This window comes from Python bivittatus, unplaced genomic scaffold, assembly GCF_059951505.1.
Source record: "Python bivittatus isolate LINGU-HERP-01145 unplaced genomic scaffold, Pbiv_v1 ctg000790_np1212, whole genome shotgun sequence".
NCBI classification, from domain to species: Eukaryota; Metazoa; Chordata; class Lepidosauria; order Squamata; family Pythonidae; genus Python; species Python bivittatus.
This window is the reverse complement of record NW_028277110.1, coordinates 6,051,772-6,069,729: the sequence shown is the minus strand read 5'-3', so window position 1 is coordinate 6,069,729 and position 17,958 is coordinate 6,051,772. Positions and strand designations below refer to the sequence as shown.

The window sequence follows — 17,958 nt, the reverse complement described above, 5'->3', positions numbered from 1 at the left end:
CTGGGCGCCCATCTCAGGCCCAACCCAGGCCCCTCGCCGACCCAGAGGCTGCGTTTTTGCCCTGCTTGTGGGCCATACTTTCGCTTTAAGGCAGAGAAAGGCATCCGGGGCCCATTTCGAGGCTTGTTAGGGGGGGAAATGACCCGACTGAGGAGGCCCGCCAAGGATTCAGGCGGGAACAGCGTAACCATGGAGAGGCTGCCCGCCATTTTGAGGCCCCGCTTCCGCTCCAGTCTGCGGCTCCCATTGTCCCCTGCCAACCGGGATGCTGGCAAAAGAGGTCTCCGGAAACAGCAGGCATCGCGGCCGACCGAGCCCCGAGACCCCGACTGAGGCACGAGCGAAAGACCGAGCTGGCTTAGGCGCCCTTTCCGCGGGAAGCTCCGCGACGTTGACGGCAACCAATCCGGACTCGGCAAGGGGAGGGCGCAAGGCGGGGGGCGGAGCTTCCCGCCCAGCCCCCAGGAGGCGAGACGTGACTTTCCGAATCGCCCCGCGCGACCCCCTGCCGGGACTGACGGCCGCTGAGCCAATCGCGCGACGCCCGGGTGGCCGGCCAGCCTATCCGGAGGAGGCGAGGGCGGGGCGTGGTCTCCTTGGCACGGCCCGCGCCGCCTCTCTCGCTTTCTTTCTCTGCCTCTCTCGCGCGTCGGCAGGAGGTCAATTGCGCTGCCGAGATGTCGCTCTCCCACAAGCTCACCCTCGATAAAGTCGACGTGAAGGGCAAGCGCGTCGTCATGAGGTGAGGCCCGGCTCGAGCGGGGGCCCCTTTGCCGGGGAGGGGGCCGCGGGGGCTGCGCTGACCCGGGCAGGCGGCTGGCCTCCGGGCGCCTTTTAGTTCGGCTTCCTTCCGGGGCGCGGAAATTGCCCCGACCCCGCGAGCATCTGCAAAGGGGGCGCAGGACGGGAGGGGGCCCTTGGCCTCCGGGGGCGCGGGAGTTTGCTGAGGAGCCAAATAGTAGTAATAGTAGTAGTAATCCGCCCGTTCCCGTAGCCACGGCCGGTTAACGGCGGAGCTCGCCACTGGCCCCTCCCCAGAAAGCGCTGCTGTGCTGGGCGCAGTTTAGGGCTATTCACTCACAAAGAAGCGCGCGTCAGGTTGTGCTGCCGGGGGGGCGGCTGGGAGGAAAGCGGCTCCCCGCGGGGCCTGGCTGCCGTGCAAGGTCGCAAAGGCCGGGGCTGCTCCGGCCCTGGCAAGAGACCCGGGGGGGTCTGCCGGGGGGCAAGACGGTAACGCGAGGGACCGTGCGCCTGAAATGGGGAAGGGGCAATCTCTTCCCGAGAGTTTGAGAGTCTCCTTTAGCGAAATGGGGCTGAGGCCGAATCAGAGGTGCTTAAATCTGCACCTGAAGAGGGAAAAAAGCCAGCAACTACCGTTACAACTACGCCGTGCCATGCAGCATGCGGGTGATGTTTTAAATGGTATTTAAAGAGCCAGTTTGGTCTGGGGTGAAGGCTCCAGGCTAGAAACCGGGAGACGACGAGTCCTAGTCCCGCCTGAGGCATGAAAGCCGGCTGGGCGACTCTGGGCCAGCCCAACCCACCTCCCAGGGCGGTGGTTGTGGGGAAAATAGGAGGAGGAAGGAGTGCTAGGGCTGTTTGCCGCCTTGGGCTACTTATACAAGTAAGAAAGGCAGGTTTAAAAAATCTAAAAAAAAATTAAATGAAACATTGTCTGAAGGTCCTTGAGGATTAGCTAGGATTTAGCGCTCTCCCAGTCTCTCTTGAAGCAATTTACTCAAGATGTTTGTCTCTTATGTAGAAGAATGTTTGGAAACTCTGAGGCTATGAATAGTTTAAAGAGGGTTTTTTTAAAAACATCGAAAAGGGGAGGCTACTGAATCTACATCTAAATCAGTACTTTTGTCGCCTTGAGGGCTGGATTTTTTTCCTGTTGCCTGCTACATATAGAAGGGATATGCTGCCAGGTTTTGCTGTATAACTGCCAACATCCCTCAGTATTGGACATGCAGGCACTGCCTGCTGGGAGTTGCAGTCTAACCATATCTGAGCAACAACCACTAATGCACTGCTCAAAGGGTGTTGGATGGCAGGAATTTGTCATAATCTGCAGGCTTCATCCTGGAAGCGACTTCACTACAGCATCATAAGTGAATCTCTAATGATTCATTTCTTCCATTTCTTTTAAAAATCAGAGTAATTTTGTCCCAGGGACAGGGTGAATTGACATAATGGGCATTAATTCATATCCTCTTTTTCTTTCACAAGAGTATGTGCTAATGGGGTTTGCCAGCTTGCAACCTGGACAAAGTCCTTGCAACTTTTTTTTGATGTCTTGTGCGTCCCCTCCTGTCTGACAGTGATTGAAAGAAAAGGGATTGAGAATCTGATCCACAAAGCTCTGGGTTTCCCATTTGAAGTCCTACATTTGTGGCCCTGTGGAATAATGGAGTCCTGATTCAGATGGGAGAGATCAGCAGCTCTCTCCTGTTTGGTTAGCTGCCTTCCCCACCTCTACATTTATAGCCTAAATTGCTATCCAATTTATAAGCCTACTTAGGTTTATTTGAATTATTGACCTTTTCTACTTGTTTAGGTTGTCATGGAATAATTATCTTATTTTTGTTACAGTTTCCCATTTTTATTTAACTGACTTAAATATTAAATAGTGTTAGCATGCTAGAGTTAATTTTTTAAAAAATGTGATCTGTTGCTTCACTTGAGCCTTTGAAAATATGGGGACTGTTGTTTTGAGATCATACCTTCAGAGCAGAGCCAACACATTTCCTGAAGTTGGTTTTTCAGTTGCTCAAGACAAAATCCAACTTTACAACCTGTGTCTTGCAGTTTATACTGTTCAACATAATTTCCTGTTTCCTTCAGCTTTGGGGCAAAAAGCATGCTTTGTAAAAATGGCTGCTGAAGCTCCTCCTGCCTTTCAAGCTGAGTAGAGCAGGCTAATGTTTTTGCTGAGCAATTGCTTTTAGCCATGTGAAATAAAAAATTAAGGAGTCACCATTTGCTGTTCCAATTATAATTTGCAAAAAGTCAAGTACAGCTACAATAAAGTGAATCAACAGTCCTCAGAATAGCCCATTGTTCTAGTTGAATCTGCAGTATGGGCTCTTAAAAGCTGGCCAGTAGGTCTGATTCTCATATTTATCTACTGCTTTATGCACCCAAAAAACTGGGGGTATAGATTTTGAGGGGAGGAGCAGCAATTATAAAGGAGTTTAAGCACTTGGCCAAAGAAAACCAGGGTTTACAACAGACAGAAATGTAGATATAATTGTACATTATATAACTTTGACCATAACAATTTGCCTGAAGTCCTGTCCCAAACCTAACCTTTATTTTGAAACAATTTTACTGATAGGATTCTTAATTAGTTGATCGGAGGGGCATCCAGGGATGGCAGCATTAGCATAATGCAGCACCTGGTTGTTTTGTACCCAGATATAAATCTGATACAGGCCCTTTTTTAAATCTTATAGGATTTTAATGATTACTTCCAATGCAATGTTTTAATGTGCTTATATAGTAAAACTTTACTGTATTCTTTTTAAGGGTTGATTTCAATGTACCAATGAAGAATAACAAAATAACCAACAATCAAAGGTAAGAGCTTTTTTAACTCCTAAGAGTTCTGGGTAGTTCTGTTTATTCCAATGGACTGCAAGTCAATATGAGACCATAGTTTGCTTATCTTAGTTTTAAGACTGATCAGTGTCATCTCCAAATCAGGATTTTAAATATTTTGCAGGTTCATTTGTTCTGTCAATCTTGTCGGGGTTGACAGCAAGTGAGATAACTGATCTGACTTCATACGAGAGTCCTCCTTGTTTCCTGCTAACTTTTTAGTGCAAAGATACATTCTGAACCACTAATTTTAAAACAGGTGGAGCACTCACTCTGCTCCCTGAAGAAGTGACTTTCTTTGCCTTTGAATATTGCATATACAGTGGGTCAAAAAAGTATTTAGTCAGCCACCAATTGTGCAAGTTCTCTCACTTAAAAAGATGAGAGAGGCCTGTAATTTTCATCATAGGTATACCTCAACTATGAGAGATAAAATGGGGGGAAAAATCCAGAAAATCACATTGTCTGATTTTTAAAGAATTTATTTGCAAATCATGGTGGAAAATAAGTATTTGGTCAATATCATCAAAAGTTCATCTCAATACTTTGTTATATATCCTTTGTTGGCAATGACAGAGGTCAAACGTTTTCTGTAAGTCTTCACAAGGTTTTCACACACTGTTGCTGGTATTTTGGCCATTCCTCCATACAGATCTCCTCTAGAGCAGTGATGTTTTGGGGCTGTCGCTGGGCAACACGGACTTTCAACTCCCTCCAAAGGTTTTCCATGGGGTTGAGATCTGGAGACTGGCTAGGCCACGCCAGGACCTTGAAATGCTTCTTACGAAGCCACTCCTTCGTTGCCCAGGCAGTGTGTTTGGGATCATTGTCATGCTGAAAGACCCAGCCATGTTTCATCTTCAATGCCCTTGCTGATGGAAGGAGGTGTTCACTCAAAATCTTACAATACGTGGCCCCATTCATTCTTTCCTTTACACGGATCAGTCGTCCTGGTCCCTTTGCAGAAAAACAGCCCCAAAGCATGATGTTTCCACCCCCATGCTTCACAGTAGGTATGATGTTCTTTGGATGCAACTCAGCATTCTCTCTCCTCCAAACACGACGAGTTGAGTTTAGACCAAAACATTCTACTTCGGTTTCATCTGACCATATGACATTCTCCCAATCCTCTTCTGGATCATCCAAATGCTCTCTAGCAAACTTCAGACGGGTCCGGACATGTACTGGCTTAAGCAGGGGGACACGTCTGGCACTGCAGGATTTGAGTCCCTGGCAGCGTAGTGTGTTACTGATGGTAGCCTTTGTTACTTTGGTCCCAGCTCTCTGCAGGTCATTCACTAGGTCCCCCCATGTGGTTCTGGGATTTTTGCTCACTATTCTTGTGATCATTTTGACCCCACAGGGTGAGATCTTGCATGGAGCCCCAGATCGAGGGAGATTATCAGTGGTCTTGTATGTCTTCCATTTTCTAATTATTGCTCCCACAGTTGATTTCTTCACACCAAGCTGCTTGCCTATTGCAGATTCAGTCTTCCCAGCCTGGTGCAGGTCTACAATTTTGTTTCTGGTGTCCTTCGACAGCTCTTTGGTCTTGGCCATAGTGGAGTTTGGAGTGTGACTGTTTGAGGTTGTAGACAGGTGTCTTCTATACTGATAACAAGGTCAAACAGGTGCCATTATTACAGGTAACGAGTGGAGGACAGAGGAGCCTCTTAAAGAAGTAGTTACAGGTCTGTGAGAGCCAGACATCTTGCTTGTTTGTAGGTGACCAAATACTTATTTTCCACCATGATTTGCAAATAAATTCTTTAAAAATCAGACAATGTGATTTTCTGGATTTTTTTCCCCATTTTGTCTCTCATAGTTGAGGTATACCTATGATGAAAATTACAGGCCTCTCTCATCTTTTTAAGTGGGAGAACTTGCACAATTGGTGGCTGACTAAATACTTTTTTGCCCCACTGTATATATATTTATTTACATGCTGTGTTGTGCTGGTTTGCATCTTTCTGTTACTGACAAAAGAAGATGAGGCAAGGCACATCCAAATATGGCTACAGAATTTCTCTTGAGAAGGCATCTTTCTTTCAGATAAAATGAGTTTTGCACCCTGCCTGTGTTGCAGGATGGAAAATCCAGAATCCACGGACATTCAGGGCAACTGTACGCAAAACGTAGTTTTGCTTTAAAAGCTAGGAAACCTTGTTTTATATATAAAGCGAGAGGAAGAGAGAGGGGGTATCCTTTTAAGCAGTCATTTGAAAATGTCTTTTTGTTGAGTTACAGATACAAGGATAAATACATAGTCAGCTTTTATATATGCCTGTTGCCCTTGCACAAAATCTCCTATTTTATGCACCAAACAACAAATGGCTATGATAATGTTTATAGGATCAAAATAGTCTACATATGGTAGGATTATTGAAGCTTCTGAATTACATAGTTCTGATCAAGGTCATTAAAGTATTCCAAGATGTACAAATTAGTGTGCAGAAGAGGATTCTATAGGTGGGATTTTGTGATGGCGAGAGACCTTGTGATGCTATAATGTATAGCAGGAATTGGTGGCCTCTAGATGTTTTGGATTATAACTCTTTTCATTACTGACAGCTGGGCATGCTGGCTGTTACTTATGGAACTACATTCCTAAGCATTTGGAAGCATCTAATTGTTCATGATCCACAGACTCTTACATTGCTGGCAGAGCCCATGGATCCTTCTATACTGATATCGCCTAAAATACAGCGGGAGAGGCTTCCCTTCATAGGGGCTTATAGTGGAGATCACAAATTAATCTTTCCAGTTCTTCCTCTGATTTCATAGAATCAAGGCAGCGATCCCAAGCATCAAGCACTGCTTGGACAACGGAGCCAAATCTGTAGTATTGATGAGTCATCTGGGCCGACCCGACGGAGTTCCGATGCCTGACAAATTCTCTTTGGAACCGGTAGCAGCCGAACTCAAATTGCTACTTGGCAGGTAAGGTATCATGGCCGTGATGTAAATGCTGTAAAATACCCTTCAATTTAGTAAACTGAGGCTATATATCTTGGATCGTCTCTAGGGACATCATATTCCTGAAAGATTGTGTGGGTTCAGAGGTGGAGACCGCTTGTGCCAATCCTGCAGTTGGCTCCGTTATTCTCTTGGAAAACCTCCGATTCCATGTAGAAGAGGAAGGAAAAGGGAAGGATGCTTCAGGCAATAAGGTGAGACTGACTGCTGTGGGTGTCATATTGTGTCCCTCTCAAAGAAGTTAGAAAGGTAATTAAACCATGTTTGATAACCTGTTAATAATGCTTCATGCTTTCTGATGTTAGAAATGTAACTAAGAAATGAGTTAATGTAACAGAGAAAGAATAGTTCTAATTTCTCTGCAGCACAGTTCTAAGGCAGCTTTCTCACTAAGCTGTGTACTCTTTAGGCTTTGTGGAGAGGGGGTGAGAGGAGAGAGAGCATGTGTGGCTGGATTTCCTCATACTGGCTTGCTTTGCTGCAGAATTGTAGGGCCCTGTGTCCACATGCCCATTTAGGCAGTGGCATAAAATGTTCTCATTCCTGGGGAAGGACCATGGGGTGAGCGTGTACTGTTGGACAACCTGGTTTGAAAGCTTCCATATGCTTTCAGGAGGGGGTTCTCTCACAGTTTTATCCTTTCCAGAAAGGAAGCCACGACTGCTTTGGGGCATTACCGCTTAAGGGTACATAAGGCTCTTTGAGCAGTGGCATCCCCACATTCACCACACTTATGTTTCCAGCTTTTTTTTCCGAGCTGGAAACATAAGGGGCCAGTGGGGAGTGGTGTTCGTTGGTTCATTTTTTATGGCTGGCCCTTTCCTCGTTCTTTTACCATGAAGAAACCAAGCAGTCCCCCATCTTCTACCCAGCCTGAAACGTGATGCACTAGAGAATTATTTTTAATTTTCAGGTTGCGTTGTCAGATCTTAGACCTGTTAGCTCTCATCCTTCCCAGTACTGAAAGGCATGCATAGAGCTAATAAACTTGGATGAAGGAGATGGCATTTGGATTAAAGCAAAGAAAGGATGAGGATTCTAAATTAAAAGTAACAACTATGCAAGAAAAGTTTGACAAAATGCTCTATTAGCTGATGAGGTTTTCATATCATGTACTGTACTAGGAGGAACCTTTGAATGAGGATCCACATATTTTTCAGGCAGCCATCTGGTGTCCATGCCATCTTGTACCTCTGACATTTTCTTGAAGGTCATCGAGAGAACTTGGTCCCAGTCAGTTTCTTTTCTTAGCATCTCTGACCCCATTAAGCCTCAAGCTTGTCTCCCTTTTGAGCTATTCTTAGTTTAAAATACTGTTATACAGTATGATGCCCTTTCACAGGTTGATAGAGACTACCCATACAGTGCTCTGAAAACATGCAAATGAACTTCTGAAAACTACTTTAATTCCCACTTGAACCTTTTGCTATATCCTGTTATTCTTGCTTTTGTATGAAGTGGATTAACTCACCTTCACCTTCATTTACATTTGATCCTTGTTACCCTGCATTCTCCATTTGTCTTCTTCAGTTTTAGTTTGAAAGCCCTGTTAGGCATTGTCTTGTGCTGCTGTCTAAAGCACCATGCACACTGATTGGCTCAAGTAATAATCAAGATATTAATCTGTAAAACATCTTTAATTAGTTGATCCTTACCAACATCTAGATTATTCCCATTGGAGTTTTGAAACATCCTGCCACACAAATGTAAGTCATTTATACAAAAAATAAAGTATGGGTGGCTGGAGTGGCCTTTAAGGAATGTTTTTTTTTTTTTTTTTTAATCATCACTCCTCCCCAAAACCCTTTAATGAGCTGAGAGCAAATCCTATCAGGACAGTGTTGTCTGTTTTTCTACTGTTTATTACAGAGGTTGGAAGAACCCGCATCCGTTTCAGTGCAATTCTCAGTAAAGGATGCAATTTATTTCAACATTCTCCATCTTTAGGTGAGGGAGTGTATCCTTAGGTGTGACTTGCTTTTCATTACGAGCCTTCTTCAGCTTCCAATCACCTTTCCCATAACAATGAGCCTTACAAAAAGGCTCCTTAAATCTGCACTGCTGTGCAAGAGAAGCTTTCAGCAGGAAGAGGATAGGATTATCAGTAGAGAGCGCAGTTTTTGTACTGGTGTGGAGAACTGTTTCTTTAATCGAGGGCATACTGGGTGGCTAGGTCAAGAAGCCAGAAGTGAATAGGTAAATTGTCGCTATGCACTTTTTGCTCCATCATCCTCTTCCTGCTGAAAGTTTCCCTTTTGCCACCCTTTTTGGAAGTCTCATTGCCATGAGAAGGGGGATTGAAGAATGAATGTCTGTTGACTTGCTTTTCTTATTCTCTCCAGATCAAGGCTGATTCTGCAAAAGTGGATACTTTCAGGGCATCACTTTCTAAACTAGGAGATGTTTACATTAATGATGCTTTTGGAACTGCACATAGAGCTCACAGGTGTGTATTTGTTCTCATAGCTGGCTGTTTCTTCCTGAGTCTGTGGCACGAGACATTCTTTTAGGACAAACCTACTCAATATTCTGAGAAGCTGGTTCTTACACAAGATACTATAGGAAATCATTTTTATTTTTGAATGTTTCCAAACTTGAGAAAGTGTAATTTAGTCTTTAAAAGTTGGGTTCCCACCATCAGTTGCAAACTGGCTATCTTACATAAATATCTTCTGGAAGCTGTAGTCCAAAGCACCTTTTGGGTTCAGTTTTCCTTAACCTAGAACCTATCAATTGTATTAGCACTGGTATTCAGCTGAATGGAAAATGTTGACTACTATAGGTGTTGGGTACATGCTCTTGAGCTACATACATGTTGTAAATGTGCTCTTTGTCAAACAATATTTTTAGATTGAAATTTAGATTTGTGGAAGAAAATGGTGAAGAACATTCTTTAAAAATTTCATTTAACAAAAAAAAAGCCTCTTGAACCATTTCCTTATTTTCTCTTAGATTTTAATCCATATTTTGTAGAATCTGCAACTCAAAAAGACCAATATGGCCTCATGAAATACCATGACTTTGGATGGTTTTGCTAATATTTTAACTGAATACTTTCCCAGTTGTAGATGTGAATTGATTTGTTTTAATTGAGTTATCTTTGTAGGATCAAATGAATGGGCACAGGTGTTTATCTGTGTTGCAAATTACTTTTTTTCTTCTTATGCAACAGTTCCATGGTTGGGGTCAATCTGCCTCATAAAGCTGCTGGCTTTCTAATGAAGAAAGAGCTGGATTATTTTGCTAAAGCTCTAGAGAACCCAGAGCGCCCCTTTTTGGCAATCCTTGGAGGGTAAGAACCAAATTGTTTTCTTCTTCAGCACAGATTGTTTTCCCTTAAACTTGAAAAAAACCTAATTATTAGTTTGTTGGAGTTTATGAAGTGGACAGATAGCTTTTAACAATTAATATTTATGGCCATGTATCGTTTGATGACTTTTTTAAAAAAAGCTGTCCCAGGCTTAGTTACACTATTATGAGCTGGATCAATCAAAAATAGTTGTGTGTGTTTGACCTTTCAACCAGAGTTAGCGCATATACCGCTGATTCAGCAGTTCTGTATGTAAATTGAAACTTCTGCCATTATGCAAGAATGATACCACTGTAGCTAGACACATGTCTCTTATAGCTTTCAAGAGAAATACATTGGGATTTCTTTTTAAGAGGGAGCATATCAAAGGGCAGATTAATAGATTTAATCCAACAACAAGTATTTAATGAAAATATGCTGAGTTGTAGTGTAATTCAGTTTTGGCTTAGTATGATATGTTAGTGGGCAAGAGAGAATCATAGACAACTGTTGCCAAATCTGGCCAGACTTTGAAATTACTTGCACAGAATTGAAGTAGGGAAGGGAAATTCCATGCCAAAGCAGGGTCCTAACTGTAGCTGCAAGGGGAGAGTGCACTGGGCAGTCCAACCCTCCTCCTGGCCTTGGCCCAGTCTTTTGTTCTCCACCTGGGCCACTTCCACAGCCAGGAGCTCTCTCTCCTAGGGACATTATCAACACAATTGTCCACTTCATCCTTGGCTTAAACAGGCTGGCAAGCATAAATGCTCACTCAGAACCAAAGGGTTTCTGCTGGTGCATGACTCCAACATGAAGTCGAGTTGTCAGGCCCTGCCATCCTCAAAGCCCAGCTTCTCCTGCAGTTCCCTCAGGAGGTTTTCAAAGAAAAGAACCAAGAACAGAATCTGAGTCAGCCTGCCTGCCTCTTCATTTAAGAGTTTGGCTCAAGGAACAGCTGAAGTGCAGGGAATTTCAATCTCCATTCCCAAGGCTGAGGAGACAAATGGTCAAGTGTCTTGCTGTCTCACGCACAATTATCTCAGGCAGTCATTTGAACAATAGGTAAAGGGACTCCCACCAGATGGGCACATCTTGAGGGATCAGGGTTTGGGGAGGAGGAGCTCAACTTGCCCCAGGTCTTGCATCCGTTTCCTCTAGCAGAAATAACCAGCGACCTTACTACCCTTGTATTGTCAAAGGCTTTCACGGCCAGAATACGATGGCTGGTGTGGGTCTTCCGGGCTGTGTGGCTATGTTCTGGACGTTTTGTTTCCTAACATTTCGCCAGCACCTGTGACTGGCATCTTCAGAGTGCAGGAGCACAGACAGGAGCAGTTCTGGGCACAGAGAGAACTCCTCCTGTCTGTGCTCCTGCTCTCTGAAGATGCCGGTCACAGGTGCTGGCGAAACGTTAGGAAACAAAACTTCCAGAACACGGCCACACAGCCCGGAAGACCCACATCAGCCATCTTACTACCCTTGTTTAAGAGCACTGGTGGCAGTCTTAGTGCCATTTGGAAAGATCTTGGGCTGGCAGTCTCTGGACCAAGACCATCCTGAACAATCAGCATCGGTTTGTGAGCAACGCCACCAGTGTTGGCAGAGACCCAGCAAGCCGCATTTTGCACGTTTGGCCACCTGGATTGAGCTTTGGCTGCCTGCACATCCGACCCAGAACCACGAAGCTCATTGCCCTGATCGCTTCCTCTGGCATCCCACAGTGTACAAAACAGCAGCTGTAGAACTGAAACCAAATTGATGATTAGACCTGCAGTTATAATTAAGTGGCTATTAATTGGTGTTAGTAATGGTGGAAAAAAATGCAAGCCTACATGCAGAGAATAAAATACATTATAATTAAGAGGAAATAAAAAAAACTCATAGTTAGAAATCAAAAGAACTATGGTTTGAATTTAGAGTCCTGTGATTGTGCTTAAGCCATTATATGTATCGCTGTTTGTTCACAGAGATATTAAGCATTGCTGTTAGGAAATAATGTTGATTTCCTGGTTATATTTTACTTTGGAGAAACACTAATCCATAATGCTGGCTATCTGAAATAGATTTCCAGAATCACTTTGTTTATGACAGGCAGCTTACTTGTGAGGAACAGAGAGGTTGGACGTCTGCTTAGTCCAAATTTGGCACTTACAGGAATGACCATGTGCAGCTTCTGCTACTGAGTTTCACTATTACACATTTGGGCACGAGAGGGCAGCATAACACAGTGAATGGCTTTTGGAGAGGAGGTGTTTTGATTCATCCTTTGCTTTTTTTTCTTCTTTTTATTCTTCTGGTCACTGACATTAATGAAATTCAGTCTCTTTTTTTAACAGTCCAACTTTTAATAGAGTTCTTCATAAAAAGAATCATAGTACTGTCCCTATTCTGTGAAAGGGATAGAACAACAGAGTTAGGGTCTACCTAAATAAATTTTGGATAATTATAAATAGTTTTTATTGATCATTAATAAAATTTAGGTTTTTCAGCCCAGAGTGGAGAATGGATGTGTCAAATCAACTTAACAGCTTCAACTTCTGTCTTGATTTGAGAGAGAGCCAAGTTTAACATCCATGGATGTAGCTGTGTTATGCCTTTCTATTTTAGTCTGTATTTGCATAAGTCAAAAGAGAAAATGAGCTTACATATTTTTCCCATTTAAAAATAACATGGAAAAACATGAAATATGTTCTATCATGAGTTACATCCTGTTTTTACAGTCTAATTAGCATTGCTGTGCTTCTTTCTGTCTCAAATGTTTTTATTTCAAATACTCCACAGAGATACAACATTTAACAACTTGGCTTTCTTTCTCTCCCTGCTCACCAGAGCTAAGGTTCAGGATAAGATTCAACTAATCAGTAACATGCTGGATCAAGTCAATGAGATGATTATTGGTGGTGGAATGGCTTTCACCTTCCTCAAAGTACTCAACAATATGGAGGTATGCTGCAGTCCTGTCTTCAGTTGAGTAAAGAAAATACATGGGAAGGATTCTTTGTGTTGATCAGTGTTAAATATTTAGTCAGTTGTTGGCCATATGCTTAAACAAAACAACTTTCCCTTGTGTGTTTTTATATAAGTTCATATTTGACTAAAGGGGTTGAATATTACTTCTTTGACCGAGCTACTGCAGGACTCCTAATTTAGGTCTGAACTTTAGAAGTCACACTAAAAAATGTTCTGTAGCCTCAGGCTGCCCATCTGTCCAGCAGTTACTTATTCATTAAGAGAGAGAGTATATATGTGCAAGGGTTTTGCTTTTGTGGCACTAACTGGCTTCATAGCAGCTTGCACCAGCATTTACCTGCTACCGAACGTGCTCTCTTTTGCTTCCAGATTGGCAACTCTTTGTTTGATGAAGAAGGATCAAAAATAGTCAAAGACCTGATGGCCAAGGCAAAGAAGAATGGTGTCCAGATCACTTTGCCTGTTGACTTTATCACGGCAGATAAATTTGATGAGAACGCTAACACCGGGGAAGCCACTGTGGCCTCTGGCATCCCCGCAGGCTGGATGGTAGGTGGAAGAAAGAGTTGCCGTGTTTCTTTCTTCTCTGCGCGTTCTGGAGAAAGGGCTGAATGGCATATTTTGTTCCCTCGGTCTTAGGGATTGGATTGTGGCCCTGAAAGCATTAAGCTCTTTGTTGAAGCTGTGGGCAGAGCCAAGCAAATTGTGTGGAATGGTCCCGTTGGTGTCTTTGAATGGGAGAAGTTTGCCAAAGGAACCAAAGCCGTGATGGATAAAGTTGTGGAAGTTACTGGCAAAGGCTGTATCACCATTATCGGTACAAATCTTTCTATTGTCCTCCTGGGAATCAGTTTCAGATTAGTACTTTTTTGATTAATTTGAATGTTGTCTTCTTTCCTTTCATGGAAGGAATGGAGGGTGTTGCCTTACATTGTCCAATTCAGTAATATCTACACCATCTGCCTCTAATTTGATGTCCTCTAAATGTTATGGATTCTATCTCCTACAGTGTATCCAGCTGGCTAAGAATGTGGTACATCAGGTCACTCTGAACTTTACGTCAAATGGTTTTAACAGCAAATTGCACATTTTGGTATCATCCCAGTTGTGTGTCAGAAACAGTCCAACCTTTACTGTACTTTGCTAAACAGGTGGAGGAGACACTGCTACGTGCTGTGCTAAATGGAATACTGAAGATAAAGTTAGTCATGTTAGTACAGGAGGTGGAGCCAGCCTGGAACTTCTAGAAGGTAATGGTTTTTTTTAATTACCCATGATGAGTTAATAGCATGTTTTTAATAGCTTGCCTTAAGCACCGCTCCTGCTGAAGGCTACTTGCACTAGGTAGTTGATAGAAAGAACAAAATCACAGCTGCAACAACTCTGTACAGAAAAAATTAAGCTGCTGTTTTTCTCACAAGTACTTAACTTGAGGCTCCATAAGACCTTTGGGCATATGCACTTTGTCTAAGCAGGATGACAAAACTTTGGCGCATTGGCTTCTTAAAAGTATGCAAAACTTTGTGCAGTCATTGGGCCCATTAAATGTACTCTAAGCAGCAAGTGTCATACAGCCCTGTCTAAAGCATGAGATCTTGGATTACCATTCAATATCACTGCTCTGAAGCTACTTCGATCAATTAGTAGTATATCTTCAAAAACTTATACTTTAAGGTGAAAAGAATTTATAACAAAAAGGATCCTTGTAGCACCTTAAACATTAACAGATTTATTATGCGATAAGCTTTCATTGGTGGTGTGCATTTGCATCTAATGAATTGTATCCATAAAAATGTATGACAAAATTAAATATATGGCTTTTAAAGTGCTAAGGGATTCCTACTTCTGTTGGCAAAGACTAATGTTGTTGTCTCTTTGGAAAAAAATTTATAGTTGCTTCTTTATGGGCTGTATTGTTCTGTGAATGACTCTTGATTTCCTCTAGTAATTAAGCTGTTTCCCAATACATGTAAATTTTGTCTTGCTGTTGCCTTTACTTACTCTGAAAAAGAAGCCAAACTAAAGTATTCTGCAACTGTTGTTACCAGAAATGCTATGTTGGACAGGCCCTTTGTCTCTGTTGCCTAGGAATTAACACTGAAAGGGAAAGAATGTGGACTTGTAGAAGGCCTGTGATAGTGAACAGTCTAAACCAGAGAGGATATTTAGTATTCCAAATGTAGGTTTTCTTAGGTTGCTCTCAGGTTTGGTGGTAAAATTTCCTGAGGATATCATGTGCACTTAGTAAAAGTATGCATTAGCTAGTCTTAACTCCCTAAAATCTAGTATTAAAGAATATGAGAATTATAGTGTGACTTTGTAGAACTGATAATAGATTCCCCCCCCCCCCATTTTTGCTATTTTAAAATACATTTGGTGGAGGACTTAATCTGCCTTCTCATAGTGGCTGAATCTGGGTTGGAAAAATTCTGGTTAACATCTAACCAGGTGCCCTAGATCAGCTACTACTTCAAGGATAGGCCATCCTTCTCCTGCTGAAAGCCACCTTCCCTGTTAGGTGCCCACCTTCGTGATACAGATAGTGGGCAGAGTCGAGCCAGAAAAAGATGCCTGTTGAAGTGAATCCACGGACTGCACGTGGCCTGCCTCTGCCCCACATGCATGAAGGGAGCACACTTACCTAATAGAAAGTCTTACTGCCCTGCTTTAAAGATTTTGTGAACATAACGTCTGTTTGTACCAGCTGTCGGTTTATTTGGGGGGCTTGTTCAGATTATTGACTTTGATGTGTCTTCTAATCCTGGGCAATATTATAACACACATGAATAAAAATCTGTCATTGAACTTCACTCCCAATTGTATTAGTTGTGCAGACATCCTTGACATTTTCTCCAATGGCCCCTGTTCCTTCAGAGTCCTAGACCTTTCGGCAGGAGAAAAGTAAAGAGCCCGGGGGGGGGGGAGTTACGGATGACTGTAAAGAGGGATCTTTGACTCTAAGCTGAGATGATACATGATGAGGTGTGCTGAAGCCAACCACTAATGTGTCTTTTCAACTGTGTGTAGGTAAAGTTCTTCCTGGTGTCGATGCTCTGAGCAGTGTGTAATGCAGGGATGACTAAACACCGCTTCCCTGATCGTTCCTCCGCGCCAAACCTGTAAAGCAGCTACTGCAGCATTTCTATATCTGTCCAAGCAGCCGGTCACAGGGCGTAAACTGGAAGCAGGCAGAATGAAGGAACCACGACAGGGGCTCTGTTCTGTAGAGGGCAGCTTACATTTGTCCATCGCGATCTCATCTGAACTACTGCAATGCTAAAACGGTTTCTGTGGTTTCTAGAGTGTACATATTTATACTTTAGCCTTTAAAACAGGCAGAGTTCCCTAATGTCAGTTTTTCAAAACCATCCGCTCAGCTTCAGTGGTGTTTTAGCTGCTATTTGTTACTTCACACAATCCATAGGCAAGCAAAGAAGATATGTTTTAGGATATTAATGTTAGCTTTCAAATAAATGAAGCGCAAACCAAAATTTCCTTCTGAGTATATTTTATCTAAATTCCACCACATTATTAGCACTAAGTTTATACCAATTATAACATCTCCCAGGAGACGTTTAAGGACAGGCCAAGGTAATCCACTCTTGGCATTTCTGGGAAAAACTTGGCTTTGAATGCTGTCCAGTTAGTGGGAGAGTGCAGCACACACTCAAAATATCCCCTTTGCTTTTCACTGATGTTTGCAGTTTAAAGTATTTGTTGACGCTACAGGTTGAGATGTAGAGAAAGTACAGTAATACCTCGTTTCACGAACGCTTCTGTTCATGAACAATTCGGTTCGTGAACAGCATTCGCAAAATTTTGCTTCCGTTCGCGAACTCTGCATTGGGTGACGAACACGACCTGCAGCCATCTTCCCTGCTCTGACACGTGGTCGTGGCTTCTTTTAGGCAAGGTCGCAGACAGACACTTGCCATATTTTTGTGGTTAAAAAAAAACATGGTTCAGAACGGATTAACCTTATTTACATTGAACCTTATGGGAAAATTTAATTCAGTTCGCAACCAATTCGGTTGGCGACCAGAATCGTGGAACAAATTAAGTTCGTGAACTGAGGTACCACTGTAAATTCTTATATTCGGACAGAATTTCTTAACTTCTTAATTCTCTTTTTGGGGAGGCAGTCTTCATCGGAAGCATGCCCAGCCTGGGCAAGGTGTCTCCCAGGTCTGCTGCTGAGTGCCACTTTATTTTAAACACAGATAAGCTACATTTGGTTTATTTTCTTTACATCAGATAACTTGCCCTTGTATAATCTAAAATGTCCAATCAGAAGCAACATTTGGTTTAATTTCTCACACAATGGGTGAGATTGCTTTAGTAGTTCATTCTGCCCACAAAAGTAAGTTCTTCTATAAATTGGATTGTTGTAACAGCTTTTGTTCAGTTTCATGCCTTATTTGGAGGAAAAAAGCTTGAACTACCTTTCTTCCAAAAATATGGGGGAGTAGAATTGCCCTTTTCCATTTGTTTAAATTAATTAATTAATCTTAAAGGAAATCAACCCTGATTGCTCATTGGAAGGATCGATAATGAAGCTCAAGCTCAGATACTTTGGTCACCTAATGCGAAGAGAGATCTCTTTGGAAAAGACCCTGATGCTGGGCAAGATTGAAGGCAAAAGGAGAAGGGGACGGCAGAGGATGAGATGGTTAGATAGCATCACTGAAGCAATGAGCATGAAACTGAGCAAACTCAGGGAGGCAGTGAAGGACAGGAAGGCCTGGCGTGATGTGGTTCATGGGGTCACAAAGAGTCGGACACGACTTAACGACTAAACAACAAAAGAATTGTCCTTTTCCATTTGTTTAAATTAACTAATAGTATAGAGTTTCTTCAGTGCCTGAAAATAGGTTTCCCATGAAGGATATACACTGACACTGGTCAAAAGAAAATGATAGTGATGGGTCTTTGAAGCAAATGGTTGGGCTGCTGAGGCAGGTGTGGGATGTCGTGTATGAAAACACGGAGTGTGAAAAGGCTTGTATTGAGTAACCAGACATTAAAGGAGCCTTGGACCAGCAAGTCCACAAAGGAATTTGAAAATGAAGTTGAAGCACCATTTGATCCTGTTTAAAGTAAAATTAAAGAAATTAAAAATAAAG

At 42.7% G+C, this 17,958-nt stretch overlaps 1 protein-coding gene across 1 annotated transcript; it reads left to right on the top strand.

The window, feature by feature from the left end:
* Positions 1-587: 587 nt before the first annotated feature.
* On the top strand, positions 588-16,326 carry PGK1 (phosphoglycerate kinase 1). Its single transcript, XM_088129188.1, has 11 exons — positions 588-742; positions 3,529-3,579; positions 6,385-6,540; positions 6,626-6,770; positions 8,919-9,022; positions 9,749-9,868; positions 12,695-12,809; positions 13,205-13,384; positions 13,475-13,652; positions 13,987-14,085; positions 15,863-16,326. The coding sequence occupies exons 1-11, from the start codon at positions 678-680 to the stop codon at positions 15,901-15,903; spliced, it is 1,254 nt and encodes a 417-aa protein (XP_087985314.1). The 5' UTR covers positions 588-677; the 3' UTR covers positions 15,904-16,326.
* Positions 16,327-17,958: the final 1,632 nt, after the last annotated feature.